The following is a 19,119-nucleotide window of genomic DNA, read 5'->3' on the forward strand; positions in this document are numbered from 1 at the left end:
GAAGGTAAATGGCGTTTCCGTGCGCTACTCTGGTTCACCAGAAGCGGCTTCGTCATGCTGGCCCAGAAGCTGTCTGCAGACAAACGTCGGCTCCCTCTGCCAATAAAGCGAGATGAGCGCCACAACCCCAAACACAAGAGCCCTCTCCCATCCCACAATTTCCAGCAACTGGTATTCAGAAGCATTGCTGCCTCTGTGGTCTTAAACCCCTTTACATGCTAGCTTGCAAGAATATACACAATTAGATTTGGCTGCAAAGGTGAACAGAACTGTACACTGGATTCCAAGTGTAGCTACACCATAGATTTGCATAATGGCATCAAATCAGCGGTTTTCTTTTCCTTTCCTAACTATCCCTAACATAGGATTTTGCCGTATACTGATTTAAACCCATTTCTGTTTTTCCTTCCCACCCAGCTGTCAACATGGAAAACATTGTGCAAATGTTTTTTTCAGCTCTGAATTGTGCATCACATGAATGAAGTGTGTTCCCCTGAAACAGAATGGAAGTATGAGTCACCAAAGGCAAGGCACTACAGAAGCAGGGAGCCAACACAGAAGAGACCCTGCTCTATGTGCCTCAGCCTAAGGGGTTGTCCTGAGCAATGCCCCACCTGTGGTCCAGGAGTCCCAATTGGGGGGCATGGCATTCCACCATGTAGCACCCAATTGCTCCCATGGAGTCGTCTCATTGTAGCAAACTCATGAAGCAATGATGGCTACCAACTTGGATGACTTTAAAAGAGGATGGGCTATGGATGGCTTATAGCCACAATGGCTCTGCCCTGCCTCCACATCCACAGCTGTGTGAGATGTGATACATACCGGTAAGTTGCAGTCAAGTACAACATTCCTTGTTTTCCTAGAGTGGACATGCGAGGGAATGTTTGGTCCAGCCAGTCAGAACTTCCTGTTTCCTCCTGGCTGGGACATACTTCCTTTGCATGTGACTAGAGGTGGGCGTGACCTTACCTGTCCAGGTAACAAAAGGACAAGGCACACAGCACACTCTCTCTTTTTGACTTCCTCTGTCGTTGGAGCAGTTTTTTAGTGAGAAATGCTCTGTTGGCTTCTAGCCAACAGAGGACACTGGGATTATCCCCATATGGGATAGATCCACATATATATACTTTGTCACTAAGTCTGCCTTCAGGGATCCAGCTGTGGACTGAATGTGAGTAAACTTATTTTATATACTTTACACTAGACTGTGTTGTGTTTATTCTTTTAAGGGGGGTATAAGGGAACTTACCAGGAACCTAATAGTGAGAGGCTTACACAAGCCTGCAACCAGTTATCCGCTGTGTGTTTAAAAGGGGAATGTGAAAACTCTGCTAAGTGAAGAAACTGGCTAGCGCAAGTTAAACAGGATATTAATAAATAACATATCCTCTCCTGCCTCCCTGAACATTTCCACAAGCTAGAGGGTGCGATGCTGCTGAATCCAAGCCACTGGAAACCACAGGCGGGGAGAGGGCTCTTGTGCTAGAATCCGGCTTGCTGGTTTCCCTGCTTCCTTGGAGGTTTCTAAGCAGAGCTTGGGTGACCATCTGTTATTTGTTGTTGAGTCATTTAGTCGTGTCCGCCTCTTCGTGATCCCCTGGACCAGAGCACGCCAGGCCCTCCTGTCTTCCACTGCCTCCAGCAGTTTGGTCAAACTCATGTTTGTGGCTTCCAGAACACTGTCCCACCATCTCGTCCTCCGTTGTCCCCTTCGCCTTGTGCCCTCCATCTTTCCCAACATCAGGGTCTTCTCCAGGGAGTCTTCTCTTCTAATGAGGTGGCCAAAGTCTTGGAGCCTCAGCTTCAGGATCCGTCCTTCCAGTGAGCACTCAGGGCTGATTTCCTTCAGAATGGAGAGGTTTGATCTTCTTGCAGTCCATGGGACTCTCAAGAGTCTCCTCCAGCACCAAAATTCAAAAGCATCAATTCTTCGGCGATCAGCCTTCTTTATGGTCCACCTCTCGCTTCCATACATCACTACTGGGAAAACCATAGCTTTTACTATACGGACCTTTGTTGGCAAGGTGATGTCTCTGCTTTTTAAGATGCTGTCTAGGTCTGTTATAGATGCTTTAATTCCATGGTTCTCCTGATCCAGCGGTGCTATTCTCATAACCTTATTCTGCTAGCTAAGGGTGGAGGCAGCCTGGCCCTCTGGACTCAAGGAGGCAATTGTCTCCTCAGCTGAGTAGGATGCGTCTCTGGAGACGTCGAGCATAACTGGCTCCCACTTTTTCTGCCGCTGCCCCATTCTCTCCTCCCCATTGACAGCCCTGCTGCGCAGACCAGCACCGGCGCCTGTGCTCGGGGTCTCGCAGAATCCTCTCCCGGAAACATCCTAGGAAGACCCCCACCTAACTCCGCCCGGACTCCTCGGATCGCTCTCTGGAGCGCAGAGCGCCACGCCGGAAAAGGACGCGATAGTGCACGCGAGTCTCGAGAAGCTGCAAACCCTCCCTAGGCGCACTTAATACATAGTTGCCAACGTTTCCCTTTTCTTAAGGGAATTTCCCTTATTCCGAATAGGATTCCGCGCAAGAAAAAGGAAAAGTTGACAGCTGTGTTAATAGGCCCCCGGGGCGCAAAACGGGGCTGGCTTCCGAGGCAAGGTGCTTTGGATCGCGCTGCGCCTGCCGACCACCGCCTGACCGCCAGGGAAGAATCTCTGGGCTGATTCCTCCGCAGCCGCTTTGGTCCAAGGTGGGGGGGGGGCTTTTGTTTTCTTGGAGGGCAACGAGAGGGGACACCTGACGTCACGATGTCGAGCAGGGGGTGGGGCAGCTGCCGCCAAGGGACTTCGAATTTCTGAAGGGCTGCCACGTGGAGGGTGGAGCCACCTTGTTTTCCTTCTGCTTCAGAGGGGAGAACCCGATCCAGTGAATTCAAATGACAAGGAAGGAGATTCCAACTAAACCAGATTCCTGCATTGCAAAGGGATGGACTAGAGAACCTTTGGGGTTCCTTCCAACTCTACGATTCTATGACGGGGCGTTTGTCTGCATGGATAAGTAGGAGAATCCAGAAATGGGGGTCGGAATGAAACCCCGAATTGTGTCATCCTGGTCATTTGTGGAGAGAGCTATTGCTAGGCCTTTTCACCGGACAAATAAACTCGCTTGCAGCGTCACGCGCATCCCAAAATCTCGCAGCCTTGTAAGCTCCCTTGTAAGCTCAAGGTGTTGGGTGTATTGGGGTGGGTGCGCGGGCGCGTCCTCGCTCACCCTCAACCAACAGCCACCCTTGTGTGGCCTCAGATGGGCTCTCTGCGGTATTATTTCTTCCTCTCTGTTTCATTTTAGGTATTTATATACCGCTTTTCGGGCAGACCTCACCAAAGCGGCTGACACAGGATGACCGTCGCGAGAAAAGTCCCTGTGAAAAGCCGTTGCCCTGCGAGGGGAATAAATGCGAGAGGCAGCGGAGAGACCAGGGTTCAAACCTTCCACTCGAGCACGAAGCGCACGGGCTGTGAGCGCCTCTCGTCCCAACAGGGTTGTTGAGGGGATTAACGGAGGAGGTGAAGAGCCATCTTGAGAATGTGGGGTGTAAATGAGATAAATAAACGAAATCAATAAAAGGTGTTTGTTTAGAAACAGCTGGAGTGGGGGTTCTGCCCTCCCCTCGGGGCAGGGTAAGGAGACAACTTCGCGATGGCCATCCCTGCCTCCTGTGGCAGAAAGTTCCGTGGGTTAACTCTGCGCTGCGGGAAGAAGGACTTGCTTCGATCCGTCCTGCTTCCTCCAACCTTCGGCTTCCCGGGATGTCCGCGATTTCTCCTGTTCTGAGAGAGGCAGTGAAACTTCTCTCTTTCTCCGCGCCATTGCATAATTTTATAGACTTCCTACCCGTCGCCTTTTCTCCGAACTAAAAAGTCTTAAACGGCGTGGCGTTTCTTCTCAGGGGATTCGCTCCGGCCCTTTTATCACTCGGCCGGCCCTTTCCTGGCACTTTAAAAGACCTTATATCCCTCAAATGGCATCGGCGTTCGCCCTCCAAGGAGAGCTACTCTCGACCCACAAATGCAGAGCCGCAGAGGAGATCCCGGCAGACGCCTTTCTAAACCGATCCCGCGCCAGCTTTAAATCCCGCAGGATCTTCCCTCTTCCCGGGAGAGATCTCACCGCTGCGCCCACTGGAAAACTCCGAACCAAGAGTTGGCGAAGCCTGATCTCATTCTCAGGCGCGCGCGCCGTTCCAGTTCGTGGCCGCTTCGGGGTCGAGGACTTTAACCTCCCCAACCCCCAGTGATGGGGGAGGCTCCGCAGCCCCCCGGCAGAGCACCTGCCCTGCACGGCAGGGGGTTTGACTAGATGTTCCTTGGGGTCCCCCTTCCAACTCCAATTCTGCGTTTCTATGATTCCATGCAGAAGGGCCCCGTTTCCAAGGGCCGCCAGGGAGCGGTCACAGTATCATAGAACTGTAGAGCTGGAAGGGGACCCCCGGGGTCATCTAGTCCAACCCCCGGAGGTCGTAGCTCAGGGATCCCTGACAGATTAGCCACCTACCCAAGGGAAGGGAGTTCGCCACCTTCCGATGTCTCCCCAAGAGGCAGACTTTCCTGGCTCACCCATTTCCCGGAGAGGCTTGGCGTTCTCTAAGCTCCGTCTCAAATGTGACATTTCAAAGGGGCGCAAAATCCCGATTCTGCCGATCGGAACCTGAGCACCGCTTCGTGACCGCTAAAGTGCGGTTGTGGTTGTTGTTGTTACTTTTCTTTGCTTACAAAAAGTACGTGCATTGTCCGTTTTTCCAGGTTGTATAGAGCGCAGTTCTGAGGGGCCCAGATTTCAACCCCACCTCGGAGACAGTCCCCCTGGGATCCTCTTCCCGCGATCCAGTCTCAGTTATCCATCTGCAGAATGGGAATATGAAGATAACACGGCCGTGGGCAGGGGAGGGGGGGATGCAGGGGCAAGGTGTGGGGGCAGAAGAACCTAAGAAGAGCATGCCGGATCAGGCCACTTGGACCATCTAGTCCAGGATCCGAGTGCAAGATCCCGCGCCCCCCGCGGCTTCCAGCAAGGGACATTCAGAAGCGCTGCTGCCTCCATCGCGTCTAGGAGTCAATTTCCTCCAGAATTGGTCTTTTAAAAATAATAATAAGAAATAATAATGAATTTTTATATGTATCCCGCCCTCCCCGGCCGAGGCCGGGCTCAGAGCGGCTAACATAAAAAGCCATCCAAGTTCGGTGCCATCATTGGCTCCTGTGAAGGGGAGTTCCGTAGTTCATCTCTGAGCTGCGTGAAGAAGGACTTTCTTCTGTCTGCCCTGATTTCCCCCACATTCAGCTTCGTTTGGATGCCCACGAGTTCTGGGGTTATGAAACAGGAAGAAAAAACATTTCTCTCTCCACTTTATCCAGGCCAGGTATAATTTTATATACTTCTGACCTGTCGCCTTTTACTCGCTTTTTCTCCGGACTAAAAAATCCCAAACGCTGCCATATTTCTTCCTAAGGGACCCCCTTCGATCACCTTTTCTGAACATTTTCCAACTCTACAATATCCTTTGTTGTGTTTATTCGTTTAGTTGTGTCCGACTCTTCGTGACCCCCTGGACCAGAGCACGCCAGGCACTCCTGTCTTCCACTGCCTCCCTCATGCTGTTAGCTTCGAGAACACTGTCCCACCATCTCGTCCTCTGTCGTCCCCTTCTCCTTGTGCCCTCCATCTTTCCCAACATCAGGGTCTTTTCCAGGGAGTCTTCTCTTCTCATGATGTGGCCAGAGTCTTGGAGCCTCAGCTTCAGGATCTGTTCTTCCAGTGAGCGCAATATCCTTTAGACCACTGGAAACCTCCCCAAAAACACGCGCTTATATTTCCTAGCCTCGCAATAAAATCCAGCGTTGGACAGGGGTTGAAGAGGGAAGACCCTCGCTCCCATTTCGACGTGGGGCGGGGCGGGGGGGGGATTCCTCCAGGCGGGGTCTCTGCAAAGGGCGACCGTGGAACCTCGAGGCTTCTTGCCTGGCATATACTTGAAAATGCACCAGCGAAATTAAGCGTAGCTTCGTTGAAAGCAAAAAGTCACTTTTGTTCCTGGTGTTAAATTCTCCCTTGTTTTAACTTTGTGGGAGGGTCTTCCTTCACATTTCGTTACGCCAAAATTATCGCCCCCCGATTGGGGGTTTATAAAGATTTTTTTCAAGGGCGCAAGGGAACGTTTACAAAAAGGGACAGAGTCCGAATCAGCAAATCCGAAAAGAATGCTGTAAAAGTTTCTAAAATAATACTGTTGACACGGAATGGCCGAGGAGGGGATTCCCCGGACCCCGTTTCTCCACCCACCCACCCAAAATTTGCGGGTTTCTACCGAGAGTAGGATGACCCCGCGGCGCGCGCTACAAATTCGGGGTCGCCAGTCGAGCTGGAGTCTTAAAAACTTTCTGTGTTTTGGGGCGGAGCTTGGAGTTTCGAATTTGTTTTTGATATATAATTTTCATATATGCATGTATATAGAAAGCCAAAACGAATTCTCAAAGCGCTGGCTAATTCGGTTTTATGTTGTATTTTGCATTTGTAGATCGCTCAGAGAACGCCGGTGGTCGGGCAGCGGATAAATATCGTTAATAATAATGGACAACGTTAATTATTAATAATAAATCGTTCGTCGTCATTAATAATTTTAATTGTGAAACAATATAAAGCATCGAGTTACGGTTTTCCTCTGGACGAGATACATGAGTTGAGGTTGTCAGCCTCGATGGCACCAGAACAACAACTCAAGCACCGAGTGAAATCCAGCGACGACAGCACAGGAGGAGACCAGCGGCGGTGGATCGGGTCGAATCCCGGGTCCCCACGCAGCTCCGCCGCAGGGCGCGCCGGCTCCGGACCTTCTCCTCCCGCACCGCTTCAGCATCTGGCCTCAAGAAGAGGGAGAAGGAAGAGCCCCCCCCCCTCAGTTATGGCCGCTCTTCTAAAGCCGCCCAGGTTGGTGGGCATCCCATCTTCCTGCGGGAGGGAGTTCCGTGGGTTAACTCTGCGCTGCTGAATCTCCCGACCTTCCGTTTCGCGAGAGAGCAATTTTTACGCGAGCAAAACTTTTCTCTCTCTCTCTCTACTTTCTCCTTTTATACCCTCCTATCACGTCGCCTCTTCCTCGCTTTTTCTCTGTACTAAAAAGTCGTGTGTTCCCCCCCCCCCCAGCTGCCCCCTTCCCTCTCAGCGGAGTCGCTCTACCGGCTTGAGGATCCTCCGACTGCCTTTCCTGAACCGTTTTGCGCCCGCAGCGGCGCCGCACCGCAGACTTGCCCGATTAGACGCCGGCGATTTCATTTTCGATCCCTTGCCTTGTGATAAATATTGTTGCTGGTATTTTTCCCTTAAAAAATCATTTATAGAGATCACCAGAACAGCCCCGAAGTCGAGCGAGGCGTGGAACCGGAGCGGTTTTGGAGCGATCGCCGGATTTCACTCTGGACTGAATTCAAAACCGGGTGCGGGGGGATCCCCAAAAAATCTCGACAGAAGGTCTCTCCCCCACCCCACGACCAGCGCGCACTGCCCCGATCCCTGAAGTTCACCAAACACAAATACAGTAACCGTTAATTAAGCTAAAATATTTTTAATTTCTTCCAGGGGTTAGTGGGGACATGCAAAAACATATTTCCCCTATTTCCTCTTTCTGATTTTTTTCTCTCCTGGGTATTTTCTTAGCAAAAGGCGAGGAAATAAACGTGTTTGGTTGCGGGAGGCGTCGGTTCCTACCTGGAAGTCCACTTTTGACCCCTTTTCTCTAATACATTTGCGTGCCTCCTTCCCCAAAAAGCCTTGCCCCACTCCCCTCCCTCCGGGGCAGCGCTCGGGGCTCCCCGAGTAGCGGCGGCGGCGGCGGCGGCAGGGGGTTTTGCGCGCGCCGCGGGGTCCCCGCCTCCCGCGCCCGCCCGCCCGCCCGCGCCGCCTCCCCCGCCCCGGGCCGGGCAGGGAGGGGCCGGGCCGCGGCCGGGCGAGTTGTGCAACCCGGCGCGCCTTATAAAAGTGTCGCGGCGGCGATGGAGCCTCAGAAGGCCGGCGGAGGCAGCGCGAGAGAGGTGAGCCGAGGCGGGGGGGAAGGTGCCTGAATATTGAGGGAGAGCGCAGGGGTGAAGGGGAGCTTCCTCCAGGGGTGAACTTTCCTTATCGATCCGCTTTGGACCGTCAGGACTCCTGGAGCCAAGCTGTCTGCTCGCGCGGCGCTGGGCGCCCCAGAGTGCCTCTGAGCGCATGCAGACATCCTTTGCTACAGAGGGCGTCGGCGCAGGTTAGGCGTTGAGGCTTCCAGACTAGAGGAAAGCCGCCTAGCCGGTGGGGTACCCGTACCTCTTCCTTCTGTCCCCACAGATCCCCATCCCTCTGGGAGAAAAGGCCGAGGAGCTCAGCCGGCCTTTTCCTCCACGTGCGTCTAGCTCCGGCTTTTTCCTGACTGCTGCTTCCCTCAGTTCCCAAGGGCGAGGTGGACTGATTCCGCCTGGCCCAGCACCTCTTCCGAAGGCCAGCCCTGCAAATTGGGCGGCTGGGGTGGGGGGGAGACCCGGGGCCTGGGGAGGGCGAGATCTCCCCGGATCCCCTCCCGTCTCCATCTCCCATTCACTGCCTCGCCAGGGGGACTGATCGGTTGAGGAGCGGAGGAGGGCAGGACGAGGTGTGTTGGGGTGGGGAGTCGGAGGGCTTTCCGGGGCCGAGGGGGCGTCCGCACTGCCGCCCCGGACTGACCCCGGCTTCGCTTCGCCTCGGCCGGGCTGGGCCGGTTCTGGGAAGGAGGTGCGATGAGAGGACCAACTCCCTCCCGCTCCGCGAAATGGGAAAGGCAGGTCAGCTGCCTCGGAGGGAGGGAGGCGGCGGGGCCGGAGGAAAGACACCGAGAGAGCATGTGCAGAGCGCCTGTGCTTAGCCGGCCTCGCGGTGCTGCCGGACAAGTGTGAGCCTCGGGATCTCCTGGTTGTGAAGTAAAGAGTAGGGAGGGGGGGGAGGTCAGTCTGAAAAGGCAGGAGGGGAGCCCACGGGTTTTCCACAGGCTTAGATGCCCCCCCCCATCCGAGGCTGAGGAGGAGCTAAGTACCCCCCCCCCAAGCTCTGATTCTGGAAATTGGAGCAGGATGAAGCCAAACAAGAGCCCAGATTTCTCCCTGGGGCTCTGAGAACTGCTCTTCTAGACAAACTGGGCCTGGATGGGGAAGAGTGAGCAACGTGGGATGTGGAGCCTCTGGACTGGGGCATGAGAATTTGGGGGCGGGCGAGCTCTGCTCTCCTAGAAAATGGTCCCCCAGTCATTTGGGGAAGGTCAGTGGCTTCAGTGTATCTGAAGAAGTGTGCATGCACACGAAAGCTCATACCAAGAACTAACTTAGTTGGTCTTTAAGGTGCTACTGGAAGGATTTTTTTTTGTTTTGTCAGTGCACTGCTGTGTATGTAGAAAATAAGAAGAGTCATGGAATGACAGAGCACCCCAAAGGCCATCTAGACCAACCCCCTCCAATGCAGGAACCTCAACCAAAGAATCCCCAAAGAGCCTGGCAGGGTCAGGCCCATCTAGTCCACCCTCCTTTCCTCACAATGGCACAGAAAGGTCGCTGGCACAGTCTCCATGGGCAAGGCTGGGGGAGTTTCCCCACCTGAAATCCTGGAGGCTAGAACTAGACTGACACCTGTGCTCTGCCTCTAGCGTACGACAGCCGCTTCCTCCGTTCCTCATCTGATCTTCTGGCTCCGAGGTCCCACTTCCAGGCTCCGGCAAATGAAACAGGCCAGGGGGCAACCTGGTCAGCCCCAAATGCCAGGCTGGGCAGTGGGCACATTCAGGTGGCAGTGAAGGGGCAGAACCCGAGTTGTGACCCAACTTTGCAGGCCAGGGGTTTGGGCAGCCTTCTGCTCAGGTAAGAGGGATCCTTGGAGATCCTTGGACTCTGGGCTTCTCTGCAGTGCTCCAAGCACAGGCTTAGCATTGCTTTGCTTTCTTAGACTCATGGAATTCTAGAATGGTAGAGTTGGAAGGGACACCAAAGGTCATGTAGTCCAACCCCCCACAATGCAGGAATCTCAGCCACTGCAGTCATGAGAGATGGCCATCCAAGCTCTGCTTAAAAGCCTCCAAGGAAGAAGAATCCTCCCAGTTGCACCTGAGAGACCAACTAAGTCTGTTCTTGGTATGAGCTTCCGTGTGCATGCACACTTCACCAGACCCTTATATATGATAGGTGTGCTAAACCTGTTGACAACTGTTAAGGACTGCAACTGGTCTTACAGGAAAAAGCGAGGGGTGAGATGGCCAAAAATAGCTTTATCGTGTATAATGAGATAAGAATCCAATGTCTCTATTCAGACCAGGTCTCTCCATGGTTTTAAGTTTGGTAATCAGTTGCAATTCAGCAACTTCTCTTTCTGTAATAAGACAGCTACTTTGAAATCTTGTGTAGAATGTCCTGGGAGACTGAAGTGTTCTCCTACCGGTTTCTCTAGCTGGTGCTGAGAACGCCAAGGTTTCAGATTTGGGGATCCCTGTAGAGAACAGCTGCCTGGACTGGATGACCCTCGGGGTCCCTTCCAAGTGTACAATTCTAGGATTCTGCCAGGGGGCCCTGGGCTCTGCTGCTGAGCCACACCCCCTTTTGAGAGAAACAGCAAGCATCAAAGCCACCTATTCATGTCAGCCTCCGATGCCGACAAGTTGTCCCTTAGTGTCCTGAGTTCAGAGAAGCCTCCACTTTGTTGTGCTGCTGGCCCCGGATTCCTCATTTCGGCGTTGTGTTTACCGCTCTGTTATCACGGCGGTCGGATTTATGTAACACCCATGTGTGTGGGGTGCAGTGCAGCTGGATGGCCACGGGCCTCTGCCCTGGGAAGGCAGGCAGGCAGGCAGACTCTGTTCCTGCTTGCCACTGACAGCCAGATGTTGCCAAAACCGTCAACGGCGCTGCTTGAGATTCTCAGGAAACACACATGCCCAACGGGCCCTGCGGATTTGCTGGGCTGCCTTAATTTCCGTCCCACCTGGTGCACGGAGTCCTCCTTCCTTGAGATGTTTTGAAGTGAAACTCCAGAAACACTGGGATGCGGCCTGGATCTTGCCGTGGTAAACACCGTCGGTGGGAACTTTAGCGGGGGAGGCAGATGCACCGGTGCCCTTGGTGTGGCAGCTGCTGGGCACCACGCCTCATGCCAGGCATCTTGGAAGACGCCTCCTGGAGGCGTCTTCCCTCACCCATCGCAAGGCCAGGAGAGCCATTCAGGCAGCCAGTGTGGTGTCGTGGTTAGGGAGAGTGTCAGACTGGGGCCTGGGAGACCAGGGTTCGAATTAGCCCCACTTGGCCCGCTGACTTTGGGTCAGTCGCAATGCCTCTCAGCCTAAGCTTCCTCACAGGGTTGATGTGTGGGGAGAGAACTGTGTGAGCCAGCCTGGAGAGCTCAGTTGGTTAGAGCGTGGTGCTGAGAACGCCAAGGTTGCAGCTTTGATCTCCGTACAGGACAGCTGCATACCTCCGCATTGCGGGGGGTTGGGCTGAATGACCCTTGGGATCCCTTCCAATTCTGTGATTCTGTTATGCTATGCCACCTTCAGCTCCATGGAGGAAAAGGCGGCGTATAACTCTGCAGGGCCATCCAGGAAGCTGGATGTGGAAAGATTGAGGGCTGTAGACCCAGTGCGTATAAGCTAAACAAGCTATAGCTTAGGGCCCCACTCTCTTGGGGCCCCCCCCAAAAAAAAATTAAAGGGAAAAAACTGGATGTATATTTCAAAAATATAAGATAAACAACAATAAAATAAAACCTACATCCAGCAACAGTGTTTTGAATTGTGCAGGCTCCTCTGATGTAAGTCATGGACCCCGCCTGCTAGCCTGCTCCCTCAAATATCCCTGGTTTGCTCCTTTCTATATATAGGGTGCCTACATTCTGCATGGACTGGTTGCATGGTAACATGTGCAAATGGCTTTAGATACCAATTAGGTCCATAAATTACCATATAGCATATATTCAACACAAAAAACAGCAACAATTTGTTGTTGACAAAGCTTTGAACCTCATCAAACCTAAATCCGGCCCTGGGCAGACCCGATGAAGTCAGTGAACCAACGTTAGCCATGTCCAATAGCATCAGTGGCCCTACTCTGAGTAGGGCCAGCATTGGACACAATCTAGAGGGAAAGGAAATACTTTTTTTCCACACAGCACAAAACTGTACTGTTGGATTTTCTCCCCCAAGAAGTAGCAACTACAATGGATTGCAATGTGTTTTCTGTTGGCCTGGTGAACACCCAGAAAGGTAGCTACTTACAGAGGCTTTGTAGATTGAGGGTCTTTGGTTCTGAGAAATGGGCCGGTGTGCAAGAGCCGGAAATCTCCCCCAGCTGCAAAATTTCACAACTTACGTTTTGGGGCCCAAGTGAGCCCCATCACTCCTCTCACCAGCCGGCCTGAACTTTCAGGTACAGATCATCTCCCTCTGTTGTTTTACGATATCACTCATTTGCTTCGCTCTAATTTTAATTTGCTCTGTTCATTAAGTTTGTGCTCGCATTACTTTTTGCACGCTGTAAGGAGGAGGGGGGGTGTATAAGGAAATTGATTCTCAAGAGCCTCTAACACCAGCTGTTTTGGCAGACTTCTCCTGCCCAAGTGGACTTTGCTAAGAGCCCTTCCGGGTAGGTGAGAGGAGTTAGGGAAGCAAGACCCCCACTGGGGGGAGTCACTCACTCCAGAGGTTTGACCAGCTCAGCACAGCCAGCTCATTTACCAACAATGTGATGAGCAGAGGAAGCCAAAGGAGTCTTTCCAGGGAAAAGGTTAGCATGCAAGATAGTAAGAAAAAGGACATCTTTTAGGCCCATGGTGATGTTCAGTTCTGCCCATTTTGTTTTTCACTTGGTTTTCCTTCAGGGAGTGTCATGCACACACACACCCACACACCCTCGCCCCATCTTTTATCTCCCAACAACAACCCTATGAGGTTGTTCACCTGTGCATTTGTTCCTAAAGCAAAGGTTAGTCTCTTTCCAAGTTTAGGAAGACTGAGACATAGTGGAATGGAAGAATTGTAGACTTGGAAGGGACCTGCAGTGCAGGAATCACAGCATCTGATCCAAAGTCAGACAGGGAGAGAGTCTGGCCAGGGGATCCCAGAAGCAGGATCCGAGCACAAGAGTCCTTTTGGGGATTCAGAAGCATCAGTTCCTCTGACCGTGGAGGGCAAGCCATCAGAAGCCCTCTCCTCCTCCGTGTCTCCTCCTCTTTTAAAGCCATCTAATTAGGTTACCTTTATTTCCTCCTGTGGGAGGGAGTTCCACAGTTCAACTCTGCGCTGCATGAATAAGTCCTTTCTTTTCTCTGTCCTGAATCTTCTAACTTTTGGCTTCTGGTGTTACAAGACAGGAAGAAAAGCTTCTCTCTCTCTCTACCCACGTTCCCTGTGAGGACGGACACCCCTTCTTCAGGAAACCCAGAGGAGCTCCCCTAACTGGTTTTCCTCTTCATCTGCACAGGCTGAAGGAGAAGATGCGCTGCCCCAACATCTCCTTGTGTGGTTTGCTATGGGTCTGGCTGCCCCTCTTCCACGGCCGGCCTGTGAAAATTGACAAGGTCGTAGCTGACACTAAAAGCCTCACCAAGACCATGATGGTCAGGATCCAGGAGCACCAGGTAAGAGGTGGGGTGAGAACAGGCTCCGTCCCCTCCTTCCCACCTACTCATAGAAGCATTGGATTGTAGAGCTGGAAGGGTCCCCCAGGGGTCATCTAGTCCAGCCCCACAAAAGAATCATGGCCATTCAGGGTCTGATTGTGTCTTCTTGGAGCTCATTGCAATCTGCAGGACCTTCTGCTCTCCTCCAAGCTGATGATAGCAAGCCAGGCTTCTCCTGCATTCGTACTAGCCACCCAGGCAGACGGCATACTCAGTATCATGGCACACAAACCAGGCAGCCCAGAATGCCCCCTCCTCAGTGCCTGTCTGCGGCAACGGGCTATCAGAGTGGGGAGCATGGATGAATTGTACTGGAGCAATTGTACCAGGGCCCAGGCCTTCAAAGGGATTGGGGGCTGAGTTTCATTCAAAAAGAACTAGGCTTCCTAGAAGGAAGTTACACAACAAAATGTGCAGGCAGCCTTCTGGGTGGTTTCTGTGAAAAGAGCCAGCCTAGCTGCTCCTGTCGTTGTGTTTTAGCCAATGAGTGAAGTCAGAACTGTGACTGATGAGTGAGTTGTTTGGAAATCAGCCAATAGGATTTCCTGGGGTCCCAAAGAAATAGTGTTTTCCCCTTTCCCTTTAGTTCCCTCCCTCCCTCCCTCCCTCCCACCTTGTTTTCTAGTCTTCTCATCCCCCTTTCCTTTCTCCCTAGCAACCAGGACACACCTTTCCTGTGGTAGGTTCACTGAGGTCGGGTACACCCTAGAAGCTATTTTCTGCAAATACTACTGCACAATAAGTGCAGGTGGGTGTTACATAATTCTCCCCCTGCAAGCGGCAAATGCCAAAAAGTTGCAAAGAGGCCTAATGGCAGCTCTTTGGAACCCATCCCTTGTGCATGCTCACCTGGGAATATGCTCAGCAGAACACTCGTGGTTCTTAGGCATCTGAAACATGCAATAACTAGGCCAAATTAAGACCAATTGAAGCCTTGGAGCTGTACTAATTTTCAGGGTTGTAGAGGAGAATAATATGCAGGTGCTTTGAGAGTTTATTTAGGTCATGGGCCAGGACTTCTCTGCGGTAAACATTTCAACCCTCCCTGCCAAGCCTGCCACAATAATAGCAACAACAACATCTTGCACCCCGCCCATCTGACTGGATTGCCCAGGCCACTCTGGGCAGCTTCCAAGAGAGGATGGGTGTCTGTTTGGCGTTCTGTGGTACAAGTGTTCAAGGCATGTGCCTGTCTCATGTGCTCCAGAGTGGTGTGAGCAGCAACACACTGGGTGATACTCTTGCTTTGGGAAAGCAGCCCTTCCTCCTTCCTTCCATTTTCCTTAAGGCTAAGCCTTGCTGTCAGGGATGCGGGTGGCGCTGTGGTCTAAACCACAGATCAGAAGGTTGGCGGTTCAAATCCCCATGACAGGGTGAGCTCCCGTTGCTCAGTCCCAGCCAACCTAGCAGTTCAAAAGCACATCAAAGTGCAAGTAGATAAATAGGTACCACTCCGGCGGGAAGGTAAATGGTGTTTCCATGCGCTGCTCTGGTTCGCCAGAAGCGGCTTAGTCATGCTGGCCACATGATCCGGAAGCTGTACACCGGCTCCCTTGGCCAATAAAGCGAGATGAGCGCCGCAACCCCAGAGTCGTCCACGACTGGACCTAATGGTCAGGGGTCCCTTTAAGCCTTGCTGTCATCTGCAGCAGAGCTTGGCTTAACCGCCTGTGATTTCCCTCTTCCTGTTGCAGTTTCCTCCAGTGAACCTGAAGATCAACGGGTTTGATTTCATCCCTGGGCAGCTGCCGGCAGAAAGCCTGGACGCCATCGACGAGACCCTGCAGATCTTCCACCAGGTCCTCTCCAGCCTGCCTTTGGAGGCCCCCGTGGTGCAAATCTCCAACGACGTGGAGAACCTCCGCAGCCTCCTTCAGATCCTGAGCTCCCACCTGGGCTGCCTGCTCCGCAGACCTTCTGCGGCCGACAACCTGGGCAACCTCACAGAGCTGATGACCGTCTCCCCGTACACGACAGCCGTGGTGACCTTGGACCGACTCCACAAGTGCCTAGAAAGCATTGCGAAGTACCTGGACCACGTTCAGAACTGCTAGGGTGTGCGGGCGCCTCTGTGTGCAAAAGCACAGAGCCTCTTTGTTTTCCTGTTCGGGTTAAACCTCACCCACAGGGTGCGACACCTATGCAAGAAGCAAAACACCTCAGGTTACGATATCTGTGATGACAGCAAAACCAGCCTCGGAGCAAAACAGTCACACATTTACTTGCACCAGGAACTGATCTGCGAATGTTTTTGGACCATCACTGTGTTCCTGGGCATCCTCTCTCAGGGTAGACTTGACTCAGTTTGGGGGCAGCTCAGTTTGCGGGGAGGGGCGGGGGGGGTCACTTGATTGTGTCTGGTTGTGGTTTGCATGAATGGGAGACTGCAAGGGAATCATAGAAGGGTAGGCAGGCAGGGACCCCTAGAGTCATCTAGTCCAAACCCAGGACCTAAGCAGCTCCTGACAGATGGCCAGTCAACATCCATTCCACTGCTAAATGGTTCTTAGCACCAGAAAGTCCTTCCTAATATTTTGCTTGAATCTCCTTCCTTCTCATTTGAATTTGATGGTTCGGGTCTTCCTCTCCAGAGCAGCAGAAAACAAGTTTGCTCCATGTGAGATGCGTGGTTTAAAAAGGGGGACTCCCTATCCTTTGGAGGGGCTTCCGTTTTTCCTTTTTCATTTTGGAGGGCGGGTTTGGCTCTCTCATGCTCTCTGGTGAGACTCAGACCAGGCAAAGTGAGAGGCAACCGCCCCCCCAGAAACCTGAATGCCAGAACAGAGGAGCAGAAGTTGTTCCTCAGTAACCCTCTTCTTCGCTGCCTTCAGCGACACAGAGCTCTTCAGTGGGGAAAGGCAGGGCAGGATGGGGCTGGTTCAGATTTCTATGGGTGGGGGGTGGTTTGTTCCAGGGTGGAGGTACAATTCAGCATGGTCCAAATCTTGCTTTGAGATAGGTTCAAGGTTATATACTGCAAAAAAAAAGAAAAGAAAAAAAGGAGCAACGTATTTGAAGAGCAGACCCCGCTGTTAACTTTTCAGACCTCGGAATAACTGATGTAGCAATATCACCCACGTGGATCAAAATTAAGCAAAGCTTGGGTTTGCTTCTTTGGCACACAGGGCAAGCCAGCGCTTCCTTCTCATTCTTCAGAATCACTCCTGGGCAAACGACACTTTGGTGCATGTAATGACAAAACCCATAATTTAATTATTATTATTATTATTTTGTTATTGTTATTTTCAGCAAAATGCCGCCTGGGGTGGGGGAGGGGTGTGTGTGTGCTTGTGTGGTTTTGAGCTGAGCAGCAGGGCCAGCCAGGGGGCGTGGGCGTGGGAATACTTAGTGATTCCCAGTCCCCGTTTCACGCAGAACATGCCCCTACCGCTCACTCAGGGCCCGGATTCGAGTTTATGGAGGAAGAGACGTTAATAAGCAGCAGGGCATTAGACGCAGGCCGTCAGAAGCGGAATTCCTCATGGAATCATAGAACTGGATAATGATCTGGTCCCAACCCCCCGCAAAGCAGGAATCACGGCTGAATTATCCCTGGCAGGTAGCCAAGCAACCTTTGCTTTTAAACCTCCACCACCTTCTTCCCATCAGAATGTTCTTCTTCGTGCTCAGAAAAGTTCTTCTCCTGCAGATTGAGATTCCAGGAAATGCCCATCTCGCCCTCTGTGGATGGAGATGGCGGTTTGTGGAAGACTTCAATTCCCATGTGCAAAGTGCCTGCCTTCAGTTCCCACCCAGTCAAGTTTCGGGAACAATGGGCAAGGCTGCAAAACGTGCTCAGCAGAGGTAAAGGATTCGGGGGGGGAGGAGTATCCACCCTACAAGCAGCAGCACCCCCCTTTCCTACTGCCTTCAACCCTCTAAGAAAAATGATTGCAAAGGGCCTCTGAGCTGCAAGGCAGGGGGTTGGACTCGATGGCCCGTGGGTCCCTTCCAGCTCTACAGTTCTGTGATACTAAGGCAAGTGGCACAAAGGAGGCAGAGAGGAGCTTGTCAGCTTCCCTTCTGTGAATCTGCAGCAGGCGGTTTCCCTGCATCAGCTGGGGGTTGGGCTGGATGGCCTTTGGGGGATCCCTTCTGAGTCTGTGATTCACTCTTACAGCTGTAGTGAGTGGGAAATGGATGGGCCCCATTGCAAACCCGCCTGCCCCAGTCCAGGCTTTCCGCTCTGCAAAGGTCTCTCCCTCGCCTGGGTGCTCATGGATTCAAGCACAGCTGGGGGCAGCTAGGGCTTCATCCTGACTCTCGCAAGGAGAAAGGAGGCCTCTGTGCCTCTGCACACCAGGTGCCCTTGTCTGACTCCCTTCCCTTTGAGGCAGGGGGAGATTCCCTCCTCCCTCTCCCCGCATCTGCTCTCAGCACCTGGGGGTTTCAGTGCAAGGATGGGCGGGAGGAATTCCGCGTCAAGGGAGCAGCTAAGGTGCTGTGCTCAGACTTCTTAGAAAGAGCCTTTTACAGCTCTCCCATTTCCCCTTAGGTGGCATTTCAGTTGCAAGACCAAAACGTTTTTTCCGAGGGTGTGATGGGTCATTCAGGGTGTTGCATTCCTTCCCTGCTCTGTGAGCTGGAGGGCTCTCTTGCTGGTGTGTGTGTGTGTGTGTGTGTGTGTGTGTTGTGGGGAGGGCTGCTCTCAAAGACTCAAGTCAGGAAGAGAGCAGAAGAGCTTCCCAAGCAGACCTGAAAAAGCCTCCGTACTGTTAAACTCGCCCTTCTTATTTATTTTCATTTCCCATTACGACGTTTGTTGGCAATTTTTGCTTTTCTTTCTGTATCTGGAATAATATTTATATTTTATAAACATGTGCTGCATTTTGAATAGTGACGGGTTTTTGCTTTGCTCGCTCCCAGGATCCTGGGGGGGGGGGAGCTGCTTTTCTTTCTGGTCGGTTATAATGGGGGGGAGCAGGGAAAAGGAGGAGGAGGGGGAAGAACATTGACACATCCAGGGTCAATACATGAGGTGGGGGGCCTATTCCCACCCTGCACTCAGCTCTCACCTGTGGCTCCTAGAAGCTGTCAGCACGCAACAGCGGCCACAATCCCAGGAAACGGCTTCAACTGGCCGGCTAAACCAGGTGAGGATAGCTAAGGGGTCTCAAACCTTTGGTCAGTTAGGGGCTTCCCCTGCATGTGAAGAGAGGATCCAGCAGATGGAGCAGAGGAGACCAAGTGTGGATCCAACGCTCAAGAAGTCGGTTTCTACATGAGATGCAGAGGGAAGTGAGGGGCAGATGAGGTTCATCAACCGGGGAAGGGAGCCCATTTAGGAGAAGGAAAACTCAGGTTCAAAATCTCTGCTGCCTTTCTCATCAGAGTAAATCCCGAGTAAAAATCCGTATCCGCTGCCTTGTGGGACATTTTCAGCAGAAGAAAGGCTAAGGAGTAAACCAGACACAAATCTGGAGTACAGCCCCTAAGGTGGCTGGATGGTGCCTTGTAC

The 19,119-nt window shown here is 52.5% G+C and overlaps 1 protein-coding gene across 1 annotated transcript; it reads left to right on the forward strand.

Moving 5' to 3' along the window:
• Positions 1 to 8,021: 8,021 nt before the first annotated feature.
• On the forward strand, positions 8,022 to 18,495 carry LEP (leptin). The gene is made up of 3 exons (XM_079993170.1): positions 8,022 to 8,038; positions 13,463 to 13,619; positions 15,356 to 18,495. The coding sequence occupies exons 2-3, from the start codon at positions 13,476 to 13,478 to the stop codon at positions 15,713 to 15,715; spliced, it is 504 nt and encodes a 167-aa protein (XP_079849296.1). The 5' UTR covers positions 8,022 to 8,038; positions 13,463 to 13,475; the 3' UTR covers positions 15,716 to 18,495.
• Positions 18,496 to 19,119: the final 624 nt, after the last annotated feature.

This window comes from Podarcis cretensis (assembly GCF_951804945.1).
Source record: "Podarcis cretensis genome assembly, chromosome: 10".
Taxonomy (NCBI): domain Eukaryota; kingdom Metazoa; phylum Chordata; class Lepidosauria; order Squamata; family Lacertidae; genus Podarcis; species Podarcis cretensis.

What these genes read in the sequence shown, in the direction of transcription:
- LEP (XM_079993170.1), top strand. Translation starts at nt 13,476, where the DNA reads ATGCGCTGCCCCAACATCTCCTTGTGTGGTTTGCTATGGGTCTGGCTG. An exon ending in TCAGGATCCAGGAGCACCAG is followed by an intron (nt 13,620 to 15,355) that starts GTAAGAGGTGGG and finishes TTCCTGTTGCAG; the next exon opens with TTTCCTCCAGTGAACCTGAA.